The sequence below is a fragment of the Thunnus thynnus genome, chromosome 21 (genome assembly GCF_963924715.1).
Source record: "Thunnus thynnus chromosome 21, fThuThy2.1, whole genome shotgun sequence".
NCBI classification, from domain to species: domain Eukaryota; kingdom Metazoa; phylum Chordata; class Actinopteri; order Scombriformes; family Scombridae; genus Thunnus; species Thunnus thynnus.
Window position 1 is genome coordinate 10,553,230 of NC_089537.1, and position 16,874 is coordinate 10,570,103.

General features: G+C 38.0%; 1 protein-coding gene across 4 annotated transcripts in view; it reads left to right on the forward strand.

The window, feature by feature from the left end:
• esyt2b (extended synaptotagmin-like protein 2b) overlaps window positions 1-16,308 on the forward strand; it is a 32,372-nt gene extending 16,064 nt beyond the window's left edge. For 2 of the 4 annotated variants that reach the window (XM_067578826.1, XM_067578829.1), the window contains exons 8-23: window positions 2,429-2,549; window positions 3,638-3,814; window positions 3,941-4,023; window positions 4,474-4,522; window positions 5,930-6,019; window positions 6,122-6,217; window positions 6,808-6,909; window positions 10,071-10,145; window positions 10,699-10,785; window positions 10,899-11,048; window positions 13,099-13,454; window positions 13,759-13,857; window positions 14,121-14,252; window positions 15,011-15,116; window positions 15,224-15,273; window positions 15,382-16,308. In XM_067578826.1, the coding sequence (XP_067434927.1) occupies window positions 2,429-2,549; window positions 3,638-3,814; window positions 3,941-4,023; window positions 4,474-4,522; window positions 5,930-6,019; window positions 6,122-6,217; window positions 6,808-6,909; window positions 10,071-10,145; window positions 10,699-10,785; window positions 10,899-11,048; window positions 13,099-13,454; window positions 13,759-13,857; window positions 14,121-14,252; window positions 15,011-15,116; window positions 15,224-15,273; window positions 15,382-15,451 (1,843 nt within the window). In that variant the 3' untranslated portion in view covers window positions 15,452-16,308. Of the gene's footprint in view, window positions 1-2,428; window positions 2,550-3,637; window positions 3,815-3,940; window positions 4,024-4,473; window positions 4,523-5,929; window positions 6,020-6,121; window positions 6,218-6,807; window positions 6,910-7,573; window positions 7,637-10,070; window positions 10,146-10,698; window positions 10,786-10,898; window positions 11,049-13,098; window positions 13,455-13,758; window positions 13,858-14,120; window positions 14,253-15,010; window positions 15,117-15,223; window positions 15,274-15,381 lie in introns of all 4 variants that reach the window. The other 2 variants (XM_067578827.1, XM_067578828.1) reach the window with 2 other exon arrangements.
• The last annotated feature ends 566 nt before the right edge of the window (window positions 16,309-16,874 follow it).

Sequence of the window (16,874 nt, forward strand, 5' to 3'; positions counted from 1 at the left end):
TGTCAGCTGGAGAGAAGCTCTGCCTGTGATCAGTCCCCCACTAGAGAATCATAATGTCTCTAATCGGCTCACAGAGAAGAGCTATAGCCTGCCGTTTCATTGGAAGATAAACCGAGGATTGATCAAATGAATGTTTCCCCTGACTCCGGAGAAACACAGGTGGCTATATTGAGTTTATTTCATTGGTGGTTTTGTCAGCCCTCCATGCTGCTTCAATATTGTTTCACAGCTTCTTTTTTCAAAGCAATTCAACTTGTTTTTCAGGACAGCACTGATGGATATTGTCAGTTATATAAGGAAGTTATTGTCCTTTGTCAGCTCTCTAAGGAGGTTTTGACAACCATTATGATTAAGTTACCTATGTGAAAGGTTGCACTGTTGTAGTTAACTGCAGGCATTTATAAATATTTTGGCAACCGATTCACAACCATAGCTCTGTAATCTAACACCAACATTAAATTCCAGCCGACTCAGAAGGACTCTTTGCTCTGAAATGTCAAATAGCTGCTAGCAATTGATTACTTACTGACATTTGGGTTGTTTGACATTTAGAAAATATCGTTTGGTAGAATTTCATTTCTTGCCAAATCGATGCCTGGTTAAAAAAACAAACAAACAAACAAAAAAAACAGGTTTATATATTAAGATCACTATTGGTGAATGAGATGCTTAAGGATCAGATAATATTTAGCCTGTGTTTGTAAGGGTCAGGTGTGCGATGACCTATTTTCTGCAGGGGTTGGCAGCAGAGAGGAAATCAGTGGGTGTGTGGAGTGGTTGTGAGCATAATAATTATAAGAATAAATGTCAAAATGGCCTCATGAAGGCAGAGAGCATTAACTACAGAAACAGTGTAGTTGAGAAAAAAGGTTTCAGAGTTCAAAGGCTCTTAACCAACTGTGTTACATATATATGTGTTGTAAAGACTTAATTTTATTTCTTTTGTCATTGTCACAGACTTTACATAAAACCTCAAAAGACATTTAGATACTACTTTAGATGCTGATAATGTTTGGACAATCCAAAGGGCGTCGTGAAAATGAAGTATCTACGAACAAAATATGTTCTTCTTCTTCACCTTTCATGTCGTTTGAAATTAATGAGATACTTATTAAATTAATCTTTAATTTAATACATTTGAACATGTGATTTAAAGGTAGCTTAACCACATTAAATCATGTGAATACCACTAAAGGCTACAGAGCTGGTCGCTACTGCTACTCTGCTAAGCTAGGCTATAGCAACCGTTAAAGCAGGACTAGTTTATCTGGTGCTACTGTTTTTCTCCATTATGTTTGGATGTAGCTACTGAGTTATTTATATGGTGTAACGAACTAAATTGTTGGAGCATCAAAATAGATTTTTGACAGGAAAGTGGGTAAATTAGCTTTAGCTAAGGCTATCTCACCAGCAGTTTTTACCTCGGTTCTCCAGCTCTTGTAAATTTTACATATTGTGTTTAGATGACATATTTCTGTTGCATAATCATTTAAAATGTTAAAATAGATCTCGAAAAGCAGATTCTGGTTTTAACACCCTCAACTTTGACCAAATATGAAGTTACTTCGTTTTGGCGTTTTAGGGAAGTACAGTGGGTCTAATCGTTGTTACAAGTGAATATTCTTGTTTTGGGCCGTGACTCTCAGCGACTATTGGGCCATCTGAAAGCATCCTGGGCTTAATTCAACAAGACAACCGAGATGAGAGTTCTCTTTATTTATAACATCAATTACATACAAGTTGTCATGGCTGCTCTAAATTTCAACACTGGTGGGCAAATAGGAAGCACAGGGGAAAGGTACATCAGCTCTTGTGTAATGGTAAATGTCCGATTTATTACTGACTGTGTAGTTGTATCTCACATGGCGTCACTTTAGTGTTTCCTGTGGCTCATTTTGCAGATTTAGCCGGTGTGTTTTATAGTCCACATTTCAAATTCTCTTCCCAGGAGTAACTCAGGTGGTTTGATTAGGATATGTCGTACCTACCATGATGTATGGACAGTTGTTCTGTAGTCATAGCTGTTTCTATTCGAGAGACAAGCTGAGTAATAATACCATTTTTTCTAATCATGATCTGACTGCAATTATCCAGCTGTTCTGCAGCAGCTAAATGACTATGAAGGCAGGCCTGGTAGTAATGCCAATCTCTACCCTCACTGTCATTGCTGTCACGCAGTGTTGAATCATTAGTGGATCAGAAAGACATTTAGAGGTTTGGCTAGCAGTAGCAACATGTTTGAACTGACTCCAATATTCCTACTATCTTCAACATGTGAAACAGAAATGTACTAAGCTGAGATTAAAGGAGAATATTTATAACCCAAGGGCACCCTTAGTGTCTTTTAAATAATTCATTGCTTCATTCTGTTTATCTTCCCTTCCTCCCCTCTCTCAACCCCCATCCTGCCTCCCTCCTGTCCCCACAGTGGCTTTTCTGACAGTCTGATTCAAGACATAATCTACAGTTATCTGGTATTACCCAACCGTATCACCGTCCCTCTAGTCGGGGATGTGGAACTGGCCCAGCTACGCTTCCCCATGCCAAAGGTACCAGTGCAGTTTGAAACTGCATCAAGTAAAACATTGACTGGTTTAATATGCCTCGTCTAATGGGCTGCTTCATGGCCAGGAGATGATAGTCACATATCTCATGGGATGTTGTGTCATATGTGTTCAATGATTCTTTTCTATAATAAAATAAAGTAGTAATCAGGGTTTCTGTATGAAGCTTGCAGCACTAAAAGACAATGAAACAAAAGCAGCCAAAGCTGCAAAACAGTATGTCAAGGCTTTGCTGCTTGTACATGTATCCATGGCAACAAGATAAACATGTTTCTGTGCAAGCAGCAACTTTGTTGAGGATTACTATTTTGTTATATTTAATTATATTTTAGGTTACAAACTCTGTATAGACAGACACTCCTTTCTCATAATGATGTGGAGTGATAGTTGATTGATTGATTGATTGATTAGTGGATCGAAAGAAAATGAATCAACAACAATTTTTTAATGGATTCAGCATTTACGTCATTTGTCAAGCAACAAAGGTTTTCTGCTTTTCTCTGTTTTATATCACTGTAAATTCAATGTCTTTGAGTTTCAAACTGTTGCTCAGACAAAACTGATGACTAAAAAAACTAAAAGTCAACAGATCAATTTAAAATAAATGTTAATTGCAGCCCTAGTTGAAACCACAGTTTATATACACACACACACAGAATCTAGTTTTTAGAGGAAGTATAATAGTCTTGTAAAGAAAAAGGTAGAAAAGAAAGTGAAAGTAGTGTCATTAAATGCTCTGTATTTCAAGTTTGCATGGAAACAAATATTGAAACACATTCACATTTTATCATGATGTACAACACTTATTATCATTCAGATTGCCTTTTGCATTTCTTGTTCCCAAAATCATTAAATAATTTAAATAACTACTGTAGAAAATCCAATAAAATATGAATAAAACATACAGTCATTACAAATATTTTGTTACTTCCTAACTCCAGTTTTCTCTTGCAGTGCCTAATAACAGTAGTCACATCTCATCTACTCTAACTCCACTGTGGCCTTGAAGTGTCAGAGGCTGCTATTTCAGAGCTGATCCCCCCTCTAACACTGTGATCTGCATGTCTCCACAGGGAGTCCTGAGGATTCACTTCTTGGAGGCTCAGGATCTGGAAGGGAAAGATAAATTTCTAGGGGGGCTGATCAAGGGCAAGTCTGACCCCTACGGCATCCTGCAGATCGGCAACCAACTGTTCCAAAGCAAGACAATCAAAGAGAGCCTCCATCCCAAATGGAATGAAGTTTACGAGGTGACAAGTTTGGGGGGGGAGGGTGAACGTTTACAACACTATTATTTGTTAACAATAAAAACGAGTAAGTGTCATTAACAAAGATATGTGTCTATTGATTGGCCTGTTTGAACATATCTTCATCAGGCATTGGTGTACGAGCACTCAGGTCAACACCTCGAGATTGAACTGTTTGATGAGGATCCAGACAAGGATGATTTCCTGGGAAGGTGAGCCTTTCTAATTTCCTGCTCTGCTCTGATCTTATTACACATACTTCATAAGAAAAACAAGTTCTGTTGTACCCCAGCAGTGTGACTGATAGGTTGGGACAAGCTTTTTATGTAACTGTGGCAAGCTGCGTATACACATTCATCTCAAACTAAAAGGATCTGGTTTGATATCACTTGTTGTATCGTAGACCTGGGGGGGATGGTGTGAAGAAAAGGATCTGAGCTAGTAGACATTAGTTAAAGTGAAGAAGAGGTTTTATCTCACAGTTCTGAGTCCAAGGGGAAAGTCAATTGATTTTGCCCCAAGGCCATAACACTACACCTCAGCGCTGACACCACATAACAGCCGGTCAATAACTGGATCCCCTCTATTCAGATTAATTGGTGTGATTTCTCCGCTTGTTGTTTGCCGACCAAATTTGGGTAATTATTTGTCATTACTGGCAGCCTGATGATCGATATGACTGAGCTGCACAAAGAACAGAAGGTTGATGAGGTAAGACACCTTGTGTGCTCACTTGGTTTGCTCATTCCTATTATTCATTTAATTAGAATTTGTTTAGAGTTTATACATTATATATCTTAAAGGATTAGTTCAACAATTTTGAGACATGGGCTTATTTGTTTTCTTGTTGAGAATTTGATGAGAAGAGTGATACCACACTCATGTCTGTATGGAAAATATGAAATACCACCAGTAGCTGGTTAGCTTAGCTTAGCTTATCATAGTTTATCTTAGCTTAGCTTAGCTTAGCTTAGCTTAGCTTAGCGTAAAGACTGGAAATAGGGGAACAACTAGCCTGGCTCTGTCCAAAGGTAACAAAATCACAAACAAAATTAGCACATATCTGCTAATTGCCTGGCAACCTACAGCGACTACAAGACTCAAAGAAGTTACCTGTCCATCAAATAACCCCATGTAAAACCACAATGTGATGTTTTTTAACTGCATTTTCTCACAGATTAAACAAACAACATATAATGTGTTATTTGGTGAGCTTTAGAGGAGCAGGTAGGCTGATTTTGTTATTCTTGGACAGAGCCATGCTGGCTATTTACCCTGTTTCAGGACTTTGTGCTAAGCTAAGCTAAGCTAACTAGACGCTGGCTGTTCATATTTACCTTTTTTTTTTTTTTTACTTTTATTTGTGAACAAAAACATGTACATACAGGTGTACAATAATATATAGTATTAGTACCAACATAATGCACTAAAAGGTTATAGTTATACAAATAAACATGAAAATTATAAGACTACACAAAACACATTAACATAATCAATTAAAGTATCAACTACATAAAAACACTAAAGAACAAACAGACTCAATATAGTTTCATAGCTTTTCTGTTTCCACTGTGAGCAACAATAACCATATCATTTTTTATTTTACTAGCTAGTGCAGAAAAAAGGTTTATTATTTGAAAATGTACATTTATCAATATAAGATTTGGCCATCATTTTAATAAAGTTTATTAGATAAAAAATATCATCATCATTCCCTCTGTGGTCAGTAAAACCAAATCAAATCATTTTTCCATTTGAGAGAGAAAGAATGATAGATTCTGTATTTCACATAAGCACATAGATCTTTCCAAAAGCTTTTATAATGATGACAGTCCCAAAATAAATGACTGACAGTTTTATTAGAGTCCCGAGCTTCTTATTTACAGTACAGACGAGAGTGATATCGATCTTCCCATCTAGCTCTCAACAAGACAGTGAGTAAGCAATTTTCCAAAAATGTCAACCTATTCCTTTAAAAAATCTTGTATGTACTCTTTAAGCACAGTTCATATAGGTTTTTTGCAATTTTTTTTAAGCCACTTGCTGTAAAAATTAATATTTAGCCCTCAGTGACTTTACTTAATGACTTAACTTTGATGTTTTGTCACATTGTTGCAGTGGTTTGACCTGGAGGAGGCTCCTACTGGGAAACTCCACTTAAAACTGGAGTGGCTGTCTCTGCTTTCCACTCCCACGAAGCTGGACCAGGTACATAATAACCACAACAACAATAACAGTGTTTGTGTGTCGGCTGTTGTCAGGGGAGGTTTTATACTTTTTCCTGACTAGTCTTCCTGTCTTTTCTGTCAGGTGCTGCGGAGCGTGCGTGCAGACAGAAGCCTGGCCAATGATGGGCTATCATCAGCCCTGCTAGTGGTGTATCTGGACTCAGCAAAGAACCTGCCAGTAAGATACTGCAATGTTTAATTTATTTCGATGCTGGCAATGCTATTGTTCTGCTGCTCTATCTTGTGCTAAAATATAACATTAAGTAGGCTTCTTGTTCTCCACCCAAAGTATACACACCACATTTAGCAACACTCTCAACCGGTTTAGTAAGAGATGCCAGTGCAGCAATGCTCCACTTCTTTGTTACCATGAGGCTTAATGCTTTGTGACACTTCAGTGACTCCATCAGGTTGCTTTCCATGTTCTTTGAAATTTGGTTTTCATGTACTCTGAATTCCAGGTGAAACTAACAGCCATGGCAGGTAGTTTTATTATAATCCTAATAATCCTTATTACTCCAAGCCTAGCCACAAAAAAGTACAATTTTACATTATGGATTTAACCTACAGCTCCACGTGAGTCAACATATTAGCAAACTGTCTGATCAAGTCATTACAAACGAAATGTCGCTGTTGTAGAATGAAGATGTTGAGCCTCCGAAATTTCTGCTTTTCAGAAGCCTAAAGTGAAGATCCTAGAGTTCTCCAGTTTAACGTCTTTTTTTTAGCCATCTCAGTCTTAACTATTGTTTTTCCTCTTTACCCAAGAGCGTCTTCACAGGCAGCTTAGGCTGTGGAAACTTAAGTGAGAGGAGAGCGTCTGGCCTAGTCTTTTGTGAGAGCAATACCTCAGAGTATAGGACAATATGTGTGAGTCCACCTGAATTTTGCATCCTGACAGTGTTAGCGTTATCGGTGTGCGATGATGTGGGTTGAACAGTAACAGGAGCCTTTAAATCCTGCATCTTAAAGCATGTCAGGTGTGTTAGTTGCACGGTTTCATCGTAATGACTAATGAAATTTATTCAGAGTGCGAAATAACCATTAACATGAAACAGACACTTCAAAACAGAGGACTCAACCATGCGAGCAGCAGTGTGGCTGCTTGTTAGTCAGATTCATACTCTGCAAAGTCAGGTTCTTAGTTCAAGGCTGAAGTAGAATATCTACAGTACAAAGAGCTCGTTGGCAGAGCTCATCATTATCTCTGCCAGTATTAGTGAGCCAATTAGTGTGTAGCTGTACAGAGACCAATAGAGTGGCTTGTTAAAAAAAAAAAGTCGCAGTGTCTCAAACTAGCTCCCTGAAGGAAATACACTCATTATTCTGATATGTGTTTTCATTGCTAGTTCCCTACAGTGTCTGCAATAGCAGCTCTCGTGCTGATTTTCTGGTCCATATCATCTATGTATCAGTACATACTTTAATTCCATTTTTTCTGGGTTTTTCTCATGCCTCACAACCATACTGAATCACTCCCGTCCTACTAACTGTGGGTGTGATTTTCTCCCCCAAATCTCCTTGTGGCTTAAAGAGTAACCTGTCAGATTTCACCTATGACGGGTTGAAGCAAGTCTCAGTCTTTAAGGCCCTGAAGGTAATGTGGGAAAAATGGATTTGCATGTACAGAACACACCATGTGTCCCAAGTGCACCGTCCAACGTCATGTGTTTGTGCAGGATATTAAAACAAGCAGAGTGAATGTGCATGAAGACGGATGACTGTATTGTCTGTTTTATGCCTTGGTTGTGCTGTTATGCTTTCTTCTCCTTATTTGTAATGATAAAATACTTTTTTCCCATTCTCCAACTCATATGATCTTGCATGCAATTCTAATATTGCACTCATATATTTCCAAAGTAAAAGGAAAATGTCACCTCACTTGCAACATTCATAATGAAAAAGAAATTGTAATTTCTGTGCATATCCAACAGTGCCAACATATCCTTATTTTTATGGCATTGCAATTCAATTGAGAACAACAGAGAACCTGTTGAGCAACTCATCTTGTTGAGCAGCATGTTTCTGTGTTACTTGATCAGGAAGTTTATCATGACCAACTTTTGATCAAGAGTTCAGCACAAGGAACTTATGCTTGTCTGGCAAACATTTCCACATTTCTGCTTGTTAGGCCACTAAATTTGTTTTCCTGGTAAATGCAAACACACACAGTTGGCACTAAATGCAGCATTATAACATTAAAAAAAAAACATTTCATTAATGCAGCTATAATTGCCATATTTAGAAGTCACAGCATAAGCAAGTGGCATACTGTGTTAGGACTTGTATACGACATGGCTGTTTATAACCAAGCACAGTTTCAGGTTACAAAAGCGTTACTCAGAAATCAACTGCTGCGTTATTCCAGGTGGCACAAACTGGAAGTTGAAAGCCTCCCATTGTCACACACAGTGGCACTCCCTCAGTGGTGAGTTGGCCAACATCAAATCAACAATCAGTCAATTGTTTTATTGGCATTACAGGGCAGATACTTTCGGTTTGCTCCTGAGTGAGGCGCTGCTGACTAAGCCTCTGCCTCTATTTGTTACATTCTCCTGTCAATGGATTAAAAACCTGCTTTGACTCGCAACAATTTATAAAATGTGCAGCAAACTTCAAATTGCTTTAATGTCAATGTGTGTAATGTGTATGTTTGGATGTCTTAAATGCTACTTTTCCTATCCTAAGTCTTCTTGTAGGTCTTTTGTCATCAATTGACATCAGAATAGTGATTCAAAGAATATTGGCAAATTTGAGAATGGACACAGTGAATTGAAAACCAGTCTGAGCTTTGGTTAAAGTCGATAAAACATTAAAAATGTTGCACATCTCCATCGTGCTAACTCTTTCTATCAAAACTTCAAAAAACGGTAATTTCTACCAGTCTCTAGACTCCATCAGGAGGATATTCCTGTATGGCTCATGGGGTGACTACCCCTGTAAAATGATGGTTTTATGATGGAATCCAATCACCAAATACTCCTCATAAACTTTTTTCTGTTGTTCACACACCATATCAAATAAATAAAAACTTTATGAATAACTCTGTAAGCCTTTCTTTTAATTAATCTCTGCTGACTGAAATACAGCAGTGCTTTATTCCCTCACTAACGAGCCTCCCCGTTCTGCATCAGACGAGATCCAAAAAGATTTGGGAATAAAGCATGATATGTTTAAAAAGGAGAAAACAATCCAAAAACACAATATGCCACAATACCCAACCATGCCTAGTGACAACCCCAGCTGCAGAAATTCAAGTCAAGTCAATCTTATTTAAATAGGTCACAATGACAGATTTGTTTCTGAGGGCTTGAAAATATGAACAACATGCATATATGACACCCTTTATTCATCAATATCAGGGAGAAACCTCCAGAAGAGCAACAGAGGACACATGCATTAGGTTTCATTTACACACAGTACACACACAAGTAGTACTTAACATAAGTGTAATTATATATGGATGAACAAATTGATTATAAATTTTCATATATATGATTAAGAAAAGAAAGAACTTCACATATTACTAATCTGAAACCTTGTGCGATTTGATTTTTTCTGCATTAAGAGCCTGCGTCGTAGCATAATAAAAAGTGAGATTGTGTTAATGAGCCTACATGTACAATGTGGAGTTTAGTGCTGTTGAGAAACACAGTAGATCAAATTTAAGCACCATCCTCGAGAGAAAAAAGATGGGTTAACGAGTAAGCCCTCAGCTTGTAGATACAGAATGTAGGGTATTATTATTCTGTAAGGAATCCTGAATAATACTTAGCTGTCACAACCCAGCATGCTAAAATTAGAATCCAGAGGAGACAAAGCTTGGTAGTCTCCGCGGTATCCTCTCTGCCTGCAGCCCTGTTTGTCAAAATGTATGGTGACGTGTCTTCCCTTCTGGACTTTCAGACTCTCTCACTATCGTGTGCTGGATACAGAGTCTCAACTAACTAATTGTTTGTTGACAATTGTGCATTGTGTGTCATTGTAGTGAGGAGAATAATCTAATGTCCATCTCTCTGATTCTTTCATAGTCTGCAAAGAAGAGCAGCAGTGAGCCCAGTCCTTACGTCCAATTAACAGTTGGACACAAATCACTTGAGAGTAAGGTGAGTCGTAAGTATTAGTAGTGTTTGTTTATCCTGGCTTTATTTTCCTAAAATAATACATCGATTTGTGATTTGAGGTTATGTTTTTCATTCCGTAAGAGAGGAAGAATTTAACCTTCTGCACCGCTAATGTCAGTTAGCAGGCTAAATAGCCAATTAGCTGCTCAGCTGCAGCACATTAAACAGCATGTTAACGTACCTGAAGATTAGAGTTAGATGATGGTTTGCTCAGATAATTTCAATCAAAAAAACCTCTGACAGAAAGAAGCATTTCTGATATTTGCTTAATAAGACTTTGTAAGTAGCCGACTCATGCAATATGATATATATGCTGTCTGAAGTGATAAAAACATCAGGACATATGTTCATTTTGAATTAATAGCATCATGTCCATGGAAGTTGTATTTCAGTGATGATATTAGGATTCTGGGCTCTAAAAACAAAAACTACGACGCCACTGACAGATTTTTCCAGGAGAATAATGTATTAATCAGCCACTCTCAAGTGTTTTTTAATTACCGACTGATAAACGACTACCTGTCTGCCCATAAAGATCCGGTACAAAACCAAGGAGCCTATGTGGGAAGATTGTTTCTCATTCCTCGTTCACAATCCCAGGAGGCAGGAGCTTGAAGTGGAGGTGACGACACATTAAAAATTTCACTGATAACATCTATTTTTCAAAAGATCATGCACCAAATGGTGCAAGTAGCTGACATGTCTTAAAAGTGGACCTTCTCTCTTCATGCACAGGTGAAAGATGACAAGCGGAAGTGCACCCTGGGTAATCTGACGGTGCCTTTGAGCGGGCTGTTAGCGGAGGAGGACATGACGCTGACTCAGTGCTTTCCTCTAAAGAACTCCGGGCCCAGCTCCACCATCAAACTTAAGATGGCCCTGAGGGTAAAAATGGACTGCATCATTTTTCACTGGTCCTCTATGCTATTAGTTATGTAAGGGTTATTCATTTCAGGCAGAGGAAAAGAGAATAGATGTTGAAAATGTGCTGATTCAAACACAAAAGCTGTTTATTGAATGATACAGTGCATGTGAATTTATCTTATAGCTAAGCAAGTATTGCAGTGTCAACAATAAACAAAAAATTGATGATGACGTTAACGTTTAATGCTTTCAGTGCAATCCTAATGTGAACATTTACTAAGATCCATCCCCCTTAGTTACTGTTGCTACGCCTGTTAAAATTCATAGTAATTTTGAGTGCGTTTACATATGCACTAGTACCCAGGTTATGATTTGGTTTTTAGAGTATCCTGGTAATGTTTTGCACATTTAAACACCTTATTCCGGTTTTGAGAAACCTGGAGGCTACCTGGAGTACTCCAATAGAAACCAGGATACAGTTGCATGTAAACACTTTATCCAGGTTTCCGAATATTGCTTTTTGGTAGAGAAAGGAGAGGCTGAGATGGTGAGAAATTAAGATACGACTGCAGACAGATGATTAGAAACCTGGATACTGTTGGAAACAGGGATATGAATAACTCATATTCTATGACTCAAAATCTGTAAATGCACTCAATTTAATCCTTGATTTCAGACAGATTTAGTTAGACAGAGGCTGGCTTGATCTTTTCTGGCTGGTGACTGACCCCGGCTGACTTTTTAATTTTTCCAGCAGACTCATTGTAAAATGGAAATCTTGTAAAAGGGGTCTTAAATATGCCCTTGATGGTTACATCCATTATAATTTAACTTCTAATAATAGCAAGGGACAACAAGCTAACACTAATTTTAATTACTTGTGCATTATAGTGGAGCATGTTGCGTGTAGCAGGCAGAGTTGAATACGAATAAAAACATACAGTAATTGTTTTTGTTTATATACTGTATTATTGAGGATAATTAAAAACACTTATTGTTAAAATGGAAGATGGAAGCTGCTATCGTTACCCTAAACTCTGGTTACCACACATGGGGTGAAATACTACAGTGGGTCTGCTAATAATGAATGGGGTTTTTATTTACATAACCTGTATTTAATAATGTGCTCCCTCAGTCACTATGTTACTGTAAATGCAAACATGGTTGTTAGAGCAGATAAAGACATTGTTTTAAACATTTCTTACACCTTTTCTACAAAGCTTTTGATTTTAAAAAAGGCTATAAAAAAGAGACACCATGCTCCAAGATCTTTCTTCAGCCCCGTGCTTGAACATGTGGAGAAATCCAAAGCTTGACTGGGCTGCTGTGCCTGGTTACGGTTGCTAAGCTATGACTGGATAATCGATTATCAGGGGAGGGGTTTAGAGAACAGTCAAGTGGACTAATTTTGCTGTGAGATGTTAAAATTGATAGTTTTCAAAGTAAATTCATGTGGTATGCTAGTATTGACATTTCTTCTCATACCAGTATCATTTCAATTACTATAAAATCCATGGAAAAAAAACAAAACAGTGAACCATAGCAAGTAAATTTCATTGCACCTCAGTGACTCTAAAACAAATCTCATTATCTTTACTGAGTCATACCTTATCCAATAATAGAATGAATGCAGCCCTATCAAAATATCGACCTGAAATAGTTTTTGAATTGGATCACAAACAACATATCAAGATTCATAATGGATATTCAAAGAGGAGAATGGTTATACTGGCTCATATCTGACCTTTTTGGAACCGTTGTAGAAAGATAGATTGCACCATAAACAGAAATGTGATTAAAATGATGTAAAAACACCCTTGAAAATACCAGAATTCTTTCATATGAGCAGTATTAAGTCTGCTTTACAAGAAAGGATTAGTCACTTTGAATATACAGTTGTATGTTAAACCAACAAACTAACCAAATCCCCTTTAAAAAAACGCGGTTCATTTGCAACACTAGATAAAGAAGTGTTGCAAATCACTTCAGTAAAAGTATTATTCTAATATTTTGTGTCTTTTCAAATAAAGCACAACAACTTTAATAACATCCTCCTGCTGTCTTTTTGTAGATCCTGTTGTTGGAGAAGCAGGGATCCTCAGACCAGCCTTCCACCGTCCGGGTCAGGAAGTCCAGTGTGCCGCAGCCGACCACCACAACCCCCTCGCTGAGACAGTCAATCTCAGAATCCCCGCTGCCTTCGTTCACACCCCCGCCACCTATAGACGCCTCGACTCTTACCCTCCAACACAGGGACGGCGAGCCGTACTCAGCCAGCCCTCTCCGCAGTACCTCCAGCCTGAGCACCTGCATCTCCAGCTCCCAGAAACACCTGCCTCATAAGGAGTCCACACCCAGCCTGGCCTCGGATATCTCCCTGCCCTTTGCCACCTTGGAGCTTCAGCAGAGGCTACGACAGCTGCAGAAGTAAATGGCAGATATGATTATTTTTATATCTGCTTCCCACCTTCCTGTCGCAGTTTTTGTATTTGCTCTCCATCTCTCAATTTCTTTTCCTGCTTTTGGATTTTCTTTCCTCTCATTTCAGGGACCTGTTTCATTTTCAGTTTGTTTTCCATGTCGAATTTTGAATATTCATCTTTATGAATATTTTATCAGCCTACCTGTCGAGCCGTATCCATCTATCCTCCACTCAACGACAGACACATGCAATATAACTTCTGCTGCAACCTCTAAAAGTGACACTGACTGACTCTGGTTTTGTTTATAGTGGCTCGGCCCCCAGCCAGTACCCCCTGGGCGAGATCCAGCTGACTGTTCGACACAGCTCGCAGAGAAACAAACTCATTGTGGTGGTACACGCCTGCCGGTGAGGTCCACAACTGCCATCCTACACTGCATTGTAATGTTTTTGTCTTGTTTGAAGGTAGTAAGGAAGGACTTTCCTGCACACATTTGTCCTTGTTTTTTTAGCTCAAGTCTCTGTCATTTGTAATTTGTGGGAAGAGATTCTTTAATATGCAGATCATCTTGCTCTCTGTGAAACATTTAAGAGTGAATAGGCACCAGTAACATAAACAACATGTGCCTGGCAACATGTGAGTGAAACAATTTTGTCCTGTGTGTCCTCAGTAACTTGATAGCCTTCACCAAAGACGGCTCAGATCCCTTCATCCGCCTGTATTTGCTGCCTGACAAGAGTCGGACGGGGAGAAGGAAGACCGGCACAATGAAAAGGACCCTCAACCCTGTTTATGATCAAACGTTAGTGTAGATATTATTACTATCTGATGCTTGAAATGCCTGTGAGTGACATTGTTTATTGACACTGACACCTGATTGTAGTTATATCATCATCATAGTAATGTGATAGCTGACTCTGTTTTTAAGAATCCTTTGGAGCTACCTTTTATGGCCAGTTTTTATTGTTCCCTTCTTGGATTCTACAAGAATGTAAGCATTAAAAACTAATTTAAAAAAACTGTAAATCTTGAGCCAAATGAAGGTAGTCTCATGTTATAAAGGATAGGTTTGCAGTTTTTCAAGTCTGTCTTAAAACAACAATCAGACGCCCAAATGAACACTGACAGGTTTTTCTTGCTATAATCATTCTTCCTGTTCAGCTGCAGTGGGAGGATCGTAACAAAAAAAGGGAATTTGGTACCAAAATGACAGTAAGTTTGAAAGTTACTGACTTGATTTGACAAATTTGGACAGCTGAAGCTTCATATAAGCTTCAGATGAACTTTTAAACACACTTTTGCATGGAAGGAAGGCTGTGGATTTTGTTCCCCATCACTTACATTGAAAGTGCATTATGAAAAGATCTTCTAATGGTCAGTATGAACAGGAGGAATGATTACAGCAAGAAAAACGTGTGTCAGTGTTCATTTGGGCACCTGACTACTGTTTCAAAAAAAAATTGTGAACCTGTCCTTTAACCTAATTGAGAATTTTAATTTAAGTAATTATTCCATTGTAGATCTGTATCATAAAATGTGATTTTGCATGTGTATTTGCAGGTTTGAATTTAGTGTATCTATGGTGGAGCTCCACAGGAGAACTCTGGATGTAGCAGTGAAGAACGGAGGGAGCATCCTGTCTAAACACAAAGGGCTCTTGGGAAAGGTAACTCTTTTGTTTCTGGCTCAGTATTTTCCAATTTCAGCTCCAGTCCCAAGTTCTCCATCGATTTTAAGACTTCATTTCTTTTTCTTTTTTGTTCAAAATTGCAGGTGCTGGTAGATTTAAGTGGGGAGGATATATCAAAAGGATGGACACAATGGTAAACTTGTATTTTATTTTTGCTCTGTGCATTGTTTAATAATTTCTGGAGCAAAAAACAGCCAGTTTTAGTGCTTAAATATATATTTTTTATCATTTTCTCTTGCAGGTATGATCTGAGTGAAGATGGTTTGTCGTCTCAATGCATGAGAAGTATTCAAGACCCCCTCCTCACATAGTGACACCACCTCTGCTGTAATATAGTGATCATGTTAATCTAAGGGCACATCATTTTGTTGTATTCATGTACATTTGTCATATAGTTTACAGGAATAATTTCAGCATGTTTTTTCCAACATTTCCTTTCATTTCATTGATGATCATGATCAGAAGATATTGTAACATATTGTAATAAAACACACCAACTGCCTTGTCTCTGTTTTCAGTGTTTTATGTAAATATCAAGTTGATATTCTGTTAGAAATGTCCAATTTGTTAAAATGTGACAAATTCTGTTTTGTCTGAGAAAACTCTTACCAAAGGAAAAGATAAAATCACAAGAGTAGGCTAAAGTAGCAGTTTTGACTTTGATATTTTTTCTGTTATGCAGTGTTATTTGATTGTTTACCTCTTATTGTTCTTTATGCTCGATTACAAACGTGAAATGCACATATGCAAAGAATAAAATGATTGCTCTGTATGTTTTAGGAGGACTTTGTGCAATATTGGTTGCTCTGAACATTGGCTCAGATACTGAAGACCTTGGGCACATTTTAGGGCTATGAACAAATGCTGTGTAACATGAACAGTGTAAAGGATACTTGAATAAGGGTTCAAACCAAATGTGAGTCAACAGTGACACGACAGTTATTGTATTTTATGAGCAGGGGGCTGCCAGAGTATGTTGTTAAGAGGACACAGCTTGTACATGTTTTGCCAAGCAATTAAAACTGTTGGAGCTTTTAAGTACTTCTCTTGTTATCTATCCTGTGCCTTAAAAACTCACTATGTAATTTTGCCTTCTTAATGTTATAATTTTGAATGACAAGATGCCTCTTCTTGGCTTTTGATGAATAAATGGTTTCTCTTGTGAAAATCGTCTGGCTTGTTTTTAAAATGAGTCCCTGTGTCTGGTAACAAAGGATGAACTGATGTAAAGGGCGGGTTCACAATTTTTCAAGTCTGTCTTAAAACAACAATCAGGTGTCCACATGAACACTGAAAGAGGTTTTATTTGCTGTAATCATTCCTCCTGTTCATACTGGCTGTTATAAGATCCCCTTCAAACGCACTTTCAATGTAAGTGATGGGGGCCAAAATCCACAGTCTGTCCACACAGTCATTCTGTGCAAAACTGCATTTAAAAGTTTATCTGAAGCTTATATGAGGCTTCAGCAGGCTGAGTTAGTCATATCAATTTGATATCTGCCACATGTATTCTTTTTAGCATCAAATTCCGTCTTTGTGTTTCTTCTCTGGTGGAAGTTTAGTAACAAAAAGAGGGACTTTGGCACTAAAAAGACTGTAACACTGAAATATATCTACTTGATTTGACTAATTTGGATGGCTGAAGCTTCATATTAGCTCCAGATAAACTTAAATAAATAAAATAAATACATTTTTGCACAGAAGGAGGCCCCCATCGCTGACATTGTAAGTTAA